This window comes from Nannobrachium achirus, assembly GCF_963921795.1.
Source record: "Nannobrachium achirus genome assembly, chromosome: 16".
Classification (NCBI taxonomy): domain Eukaryota; kingdom Metazoa; phylum Chordata; class Actinopteri; order Myctophiformes; family Myctophidae; genus Nannobrachium; species Nannobrachium achirus.
Genome location: NC_137823.1, coordinates 13513050 through 13520712, shown reverse-complemented (window position 1 = coordinate 13520712; position 7663 = coordinate 13513050). Strand labels below are relative to the sequence as shown.

Genomic DNA, 7663 nt, shown 5'->3' with positions numbered 1-7663 from the left:
CTCACAGATCCCCGTTCTTTTAGTTGAACATAAACCATTAAAACCATTCTCCATCCTTGTGAAAGTATGCACAGTTGTAGTCTTTATCGTTATAAGGCCATCCACTGCCCCAGAACCTGCAGAATAAACAACATATAAACACTTCCACTCAGGCAGTAACAAAGTGACTTTGTTAGAATTACAATATAAAAACCCATATGTCTCACCCTGTTGTCAGTGGTGTTCCATCCACCCATGTCCATTTCTCCTCAGTCCTGTTCAGTCCAATCCATGACCATTCAACCCCAGGACTCAATCCTCTGATGAGTGCCTGATCATTTGTCAATGATTGAACCATGATTACTTTTTTTGTCTCTCTAATACAATGAGGTCTTCTTCACTAAAATCGCACATCACATGCAACTATAGTATGATGGTGGACACCTGGCCACATGCAAATATACACTAACCTGTTCTTCTTTGCTGTTAATCACCACCAGATCCCCTCCTGTCTTCAGACATTCTTCTCTACTTTCCTCCCAATTCCCTTCAACAGATCTGTAATAACAGCTGCATCCAATCTTCTGCCCTTCAGTGTGGCATGACATGACTAAATATCAAACAGGAGTTTTATATTAGACATGACTAAACATCAAACAGAAGTTTTACTGATGGATTTTCATTAATGAGCTATAGTGATGCAGGTGGACCAAGACTCATTAAGCACCATATGCTCAGTTCCATTCTTGGATGGATGATTCTTGGCTTTATAGGGATTGGCTTCTGGGATGCACACTAAATAAAAACATGAGGTAGACTTAAAGTCTGGACTAGCCATCTGCACTTGATTTGATTGGATTAGCATAAGGTATCAACTCTAAATAAATGTATTTATTATACACATAGCTACGGTAATATAAGCTAATGTTCATAAGCTTAATGCTCATTCTTGGCTGCATTGGCTCAAGGGTAGAGAAAACCTCATTAGAACACGGATGGTTCCCAAAGGGTTCCCAGTTCGAATCCGGGCTCCCCTAGAGTTAATGTTGAAGAGTCCTTTGAGCAAGACTCTGAACCCCTAGTTGCCCCTAGTTACCCCTAGAGCAGGTTGGTGCCTTGCATGGTTTGCTCCGCCATCGGTGTGTGAATGGGTGAATGTAATGTACAATCTATGCCAAGGCCTTGGATAAAGGAGCTGTTAAAATGCACCAGTTACCATTCACCAGTAAAAATATCTGGATACAGTATATTGTTGCACATTCTATGTCTAAACTTCATTTTTTTTGTGTGTTTGTGTGTGTGTGTGTGTGTGTGTGTGTGTGTGTGTGTGTGGTGTGTGTGTGTGTGTGTGTGTGTGTGTGTGTGTGTGTGTGTGTGTGTGTAGTGAAAATAGCAGATCTGCAAGTTGTCGGCTTTGGACAGCGACAATATGAACAAACTCAAAACAATTTATATGAGACTGATAACAGTGTCAGCCAGAATATGATACGCATTCTGGCTGACACCAGACTTTAAGTCTACCTCATTTATATATTTATTTTGTACTTTTATTCCTATTTTAAAGGGATAATTCACCTCCAATTTTTTTTTCTCCTATTGATTACTCATCCCATGGAGACTTGAATTCATGGATATTTTTGTTGTCGCATAAACCAATATATCTATAGACTCTTTGTGTCTCCATAGGGAACAAAGCAAGCTCAACCACTGCTGGTGGGGAACCACTGCTGGTCATCAAGTTATTAATATTGGCTTAGGAATGTGGCAAAAACAAAACAAATATCCAGAATCCAGGTCTCCTTTTTTACCTGCTTTGTCTCTCTTAAGCTGGTTTATTTCACTTAAGTATACGTCTCTCTCCAGGGTCAGGCTGTTATTCACTGAATGATCTGCAAAGGACCAAGAGGTGGAAAAATAAACATAGTTGTTGATACTTTTCATGTTGAGGTCAAGCATCTGTGGAAATTAGAAATAATAAAGATATATATTAAAGATAATGTCTGACACCACTGGTGCTCCTCTCCACCTCTTTCAGTGGATGGCCTCTAGGAGGAGCCATTGTTCCAGAACACCGCGTTTCACTATCTGCAACAACCATTTGAGCCTGTCTGTAAAGGCTCAAATAGTATGTGTAATGCATTAAGAAATCATGGAACTTTTATTTGTGAGGTCAGGGTGACCTTGACCTTTGACATTTGAGCACCCACTATAATCAGTTCATCCTTGATATGAGTCCAATAGTCCATTTGTACACACTCTTGCAGTAAGCAAGGTAAACATAAGGTTATACAACAAATGCATAGGTATAGTATTCCATCGTTAGTCTAAACCCTAAATCTGTACACGGAAACTATACACACTATAGGATGTGCACGTCAACAAATGAACCTGACATAACATGGAATCTAAATGACATTTGGCATTTGCATAAGACTGTAAGGTGGTCAAGTGCTACGGGAGAGTGTTTTCTGCAGGTGATTCAGTCCAAGCGTATCAAAGGGTGCGTTCGGAAATGCGCACCGAGTGTGGTTAGGGTTAGGGTTAGGTTTAGGCATAGTTTTACTGAGGTTAAGGTTAGGGTTAGGGTTAGGGTTAGGGTTAGGCATAGTTTCACTGTGGTTAGGGTTAGGATTAGGATTAGGTTTAGGCACTCACTACACTGAGCACACACCCGGTGCACATTTCCGAACGCACCCTTTGATACACTCGGACTGAAACACCAGCAGGAAACACTCTCCCCATTACAGGCTAAGGTGGAGTCTGGAGAGGTGAGTCGTCGGTCTTCAGACAGAACATTTGGAGTGAGTGAGTTAAATATATCTGCAATGGGGAGTTTGTTCCACAGTTTGGGAGTTCTTATAATCATAAGTAGGCTACGGTACACAGTGTACAAGACAATTATAATGCATTATAAGTATCTTTATAATAAGACATGGGATGCATAGCCTATAGAATGTTCAGACAACAATATCCCTGATGTGGTAATTGTGTGAGGTGAAATACTCACAGTACACAGGCAGGCCCAGCAGCAGAAGACACATCATTCCCAGACACACAGCAACAACTCTGAGAGGCCTCCTCTCTGTTATAGAGCACTGCCCAGCAGTGGAAAGTACAGCAGCTCCTATAGGTGAGAGAGAGCACTTTATTAAAACACATTTAGACATGGAACGCATTATTACGCGTTATTACTTTAACCATTACTTTGACCATTAACTATTGAAAAATAGCAGATCTACAAGCTCTGCGAGCTTGCAGATCTGCTATTTTTGAAACATCTTGTGGATTCGTGCAGGTCTTCTAAATCTTTTTTGTCTTCTAAATGTTTTTGAAAAACTCATGTTTCTATGTCCATGGTTCTGAAACATGTTCACGTCAAGGACCCCCAAAATTACATGTATTTGGCCGCGGACCCCATCTCAAAATATGTTGTCCCAGGGACCCCCCCAGAAGCAAATATTTGAGTTACAAATGTTCCCTTTTAAAAAGATATATTCAAAGATATATTAAAAAAATAGCAGATCTAAAAGCTTGCAGCACTGCACTCGGTGCCGCGTGAGAGAGAAAGAGAGAGAGAGAGAGAGAGAGAGAGAGAGAGAGAGAGAGAGAGAGAGAGAGAGAGAGAGAGAGAGAGAGAGAGAGAGAGAGAGAGAGAGAGAGAGAGCCTACACTCCACAAGGCTAAACACTCAACCTGATGAAAGTGTTTTTTTATGACCAAGTTAAGGAATACAGTACATGTGTCAAGTTTTCTTTTAGCACTTTGAAAACAAATCATTTTGACAATGATTCCCAATGATGTCAAACTCACTCTGCGTCCGTCTTCCTGTTGTGTCCTCCCTCATGTCCTCCTGTGGTCCGGAGACAATGTCCTCCACGCTCTCATAGACGGCATAAATATCTGCAGACATCTTTAGAGCGAGGAGAGGCTTGGAAAGTAAAGTTGACTACACGTATCAAAATGCATTACATGATTACTAGATAACTTTAGGCCTATACTTATGGTAGGCAATTTAATAATGTCTCTCCGTGGATGGTTACTGCAAAAGTGTACCAATAAGGAAGTGTAAGATGGAAATCTGCAAACGCCAACGCTTATGTACCATGTGCTCCTCTGTTCGACCCCTGCCCTTATATTAGAAAGCAGAAGCAGCACGCACTGACTACAGGCACTACCACAACAGCACACTGCACTGACACCACACGTGAGCATGCACACACACGCACAAGCATGCACGAGCAGCACGAGCACGCACACACACACACACACACACACACACACACACACACACACACACACACACACACACACACGCACGCACGCACACACACACATGCACGCGCGCGTGCACACACACACACACACACAAACACTGGTGACCCCAAAGCAACTCTAACAGGAAGAGAAAGAGAACAAACTGTTTGCACAAGAAACTAAAAAGTAGGTGTTAAGGTGGTACCTAGTGATAGGAGCTTCATTTTAAGGTAGTACCCATATTGCCAAGTTTGTGAAAGTTAATTGGCCAACACTTTAGTTATGACTTTAGTTTAAAAAAAATGATTTTGACACTATTACAATTAGAGGTGCCATTCCTGTTGACCTTGGTCCGTCGACCTTGGGTACAATATATCACTGACTATCAGGACATACAAGTCACTTTATCTTAACCACATGAACCCATGTGTCACCAAGTGGGAGAGTAGATCGGCACAAAGTCAGTGAAAATCATGAAATCTTTCAAAAACGGACAAGGAGGCAGGCTTGCAGAAAAAAACTAAAGCTTTTTTAATTGGTTCCAGGCCAAGACAACACAAATGACAAAGATGTACAACTGAAGAAAATGTACCAACTGAAGTTTATGCAGCAAAAAAGGGGGTACTGAAGCCAAAATGTTTGAGAATCACTAAGTTAGATGATCCTTCACTCATGGTGTGCTGGTACAAACTTTTTCATCCCCTCTGGAAACATTCTCACCGTTGCCATTCATCATAGATATTGTTGCCTCTGGGTGTGTGTGTGTAAATGTTTATGTGGGAGTATGTGTTTACGTATTTTGAATCATTGCCATGGTGATATATCTGTTTCAGTAGAAAAGAAAAAAGTTTTTTTTGCACAAGAACAATGCATAGTTGGAGTAGCATCTCAAATTTATATATACTTGTATCCCATAAAAATGGGTCTGTGACCCAAAAAATGGGTCCCGATCCAGTGTTTGGGTAACACTGTTGTAAAGTGTAAACAATCTAGTGGAGTGTAATGAATAATGTAATCACTGTAATGTACTGTATGTGTTGAAGGACAGCTGACTGTACAGGACCAATTTGACACCAGTCACCTGTCTAGCCTCAACAGCCGGTCTCTTTTTTAAAACTTTCACTTCATTCCTCAGAGCCAAGCCGATGTCTTGGCGGTTCAGACATAAAAAAAAGGAGCAGGGGAGTAGCTAGATGGTCAACTTCCCAGAATAGTCAGGGTTAAAAGTGGCAAAAAGCTAAATGAATAACCACACTGAGACAAAATAGTTGAAGGGGATACAGCAGTTTCTACTTCTGTACAATAACGTTTGACTTTTTCCTCAGTAATAATATCACTTCTAATTCACTGCTGTTAAACTTAACAAAGTGGAACACTGTGTTACAGTTTCACCATTTAAGTTAAAAGAAACACGTCTTCTCACAGATCCAGGGTCTTTTAGTTGAACAGAACCCATTCAACCATTCTCCATTCTGCCTGTGCCAGTAGTATGCACAGTTATAGTTTCCATCGCTATGAGGCCATCCCCTGCTCCAGAACCTGCAGAATAAACAACATAATATTTTATAAACACCTCCACTCAGTCACTAAGTGACATCGAAAGAATAACAATAGAAACACATATTAATGGCTTACTGCGTTGCCACTGGCGTTCCGTCCACCCACGTCCATTTGTCCTCAGTCCTGTTCAGACCAATCCATGACCATTCAGGACTCAATCCTCTGATGAATGCCTGATCATTGGTAAAAAAAGGGAAAAAGAATTACAGTACATTACATGCAACTACCAACGAACGGACGGATGGGAGGACGGACGGGCGGACGGACGGACGGACGGACATACAGACACAGACAGACTAACCTGTTCTTCTTTGCTGTTAATGACCACCAGATCCCCTCCTGTCTTCAGACATTCTTCTCTACTTTCCTCCCAGGTTTTCCATTCAGTAGATGTGTAATAACAGCTGCATCCAACCTTCTGCCCTTCACTGTGGCACCTCATGACTAAATATCAAACAGACAGACAATTAAGACAGGAGTTTTACTGATGGATATCCAATAATGAGCTCAGCGGTGCAGGTGGACTTGGCCTGTCCTTTGTGCCAGGAGCCATTGAGCTACATAACAAAGCTCCCATATCTCAGTTCTGTTCTTGGATGATCCCTGCTTTTCTAAGATACATTTACATAATGGACTATAGCATGGGTATTCAGCATGAGGTCCGGGACCCCCAGGGGGTCCTCAGGGTTACCACAGGGAACATAAGATAAAAATAGACGATTTACTCACATTTGTATCACTACATCTCTTTCCTATCGCCAAAATAAAAGTCTGGGTTTCCGAGGCTACTACTGTACATCTCTGACAAAAATACACTAATATTCATTCAAAAATGTTATCTCGCTCACCTGCTTTGTCCCTCTTAAGCTGGTTTACTTCTATTTGTAGGTTGCTTGTGTTTCTTAGGGTCATGGTGTACAGTAGTTGGTCTCTTTCCAGGGTCAGGCTGTTATTCACTGAATGATCTGCAAAACCAAAAGGTGACAATAAAAACAGCTTTTGCTACTGTTCATGTTGAGGTCAAACATCTGTGAAAAATGTTTTCTTCTGTGGAAGAAGAAAGCTCATCAATATCATTTGAAATGAAACAGAAACACAATAAACTGATGATCAGCACCTCAGTTGATGCCCTCTAGGAGGAGCTATAGGACCAAATATGTAATAATACATCTTGGATCTTGCAGTTGAGCACTTGGTACTGAATAACTCTCTTAATCATATAAATGGTATCTGAATTTTGTCTGTGGTGTCTGTGAATAGCACTATAGTGTATTTTGTCTATAATGGCATGCTGTCGGGTTCAGCTTTTATGTTCTTATAAAAATGATTATACAAGCAGGTTTTGTGATGTGAAATACTCACAGTGCAGGGCCAGGCCTGTTATCCCAGCCAGCAGTAAAAGACACATTATCCCCAGACACACAGCAACAACTCTGACACGTCTTCTCTCTGGCTTAGAACTCTGTCCTGCAACAGAAAGTACAGCTACTAGGTATGCAGCAACTGGGAGAGATACAAAAACATGAGTCTAAAAGCCCTGTAGCCTAGGCTACACCAAAACAGATGAAAGTGCATTTGGCTGTCCAAGGAATATTACTCACTGAGTCACTGTATACAGCTTTACAGTTTTGTGCTAACTAATGAAATCTGAATCTTTCATGTCTTTATTTTCTGTCTGGTACTGCCCTTAATGTCTGTGATGGGGTAAAGAACAACAAATTCCCTATCTGACGATAGGGACATCTACAGGCAGTAGAATGTTATATGCTCAAGCTAACATGCTTGTAAGTTTAGTATGTGTTCGGTTTCTGTGAAGTCCACACTGTTCAAAGTTTTTTTGGACACCTATTGTAGGCCTATGTATACTAGC

General features: G+C 41.2%; 1 protein-coding gene across 1 annotated transcript in view; it reads right to left on the bottom strand.

The window, feature by feature from the left end:
- LOC308300802 (CD209 antigen-like protein A) overlaps positions 1-7663 on the bottom strand; it is a gene marked incomplete at its 5' end in the record, with an annotated part of 8632 nt that continues 969 nt past the window's right edge. Inside the window, 6 exons of the mRNA XM_080744701.1 lie at positions 1-116; positions 207-310; positions 450-589; positions 1788-1868; positions 2987-3103; positions 3790-3879. Coding sequence (XP_080600827.1) covers positions 38-116; positions 207-310; positions 450-589; positions 1788-1868; positions 2987-3103; positions 3790-3879 — 611 coding nt within the window. The 3' untranslated portion in view covers positions 1-37. The remainder of the gene's footprint in view (positions 117-206; positions 311-449; positions 590-1787; positions 1869-2986; positions 3104-3789; positions 3880-7663) is intronic.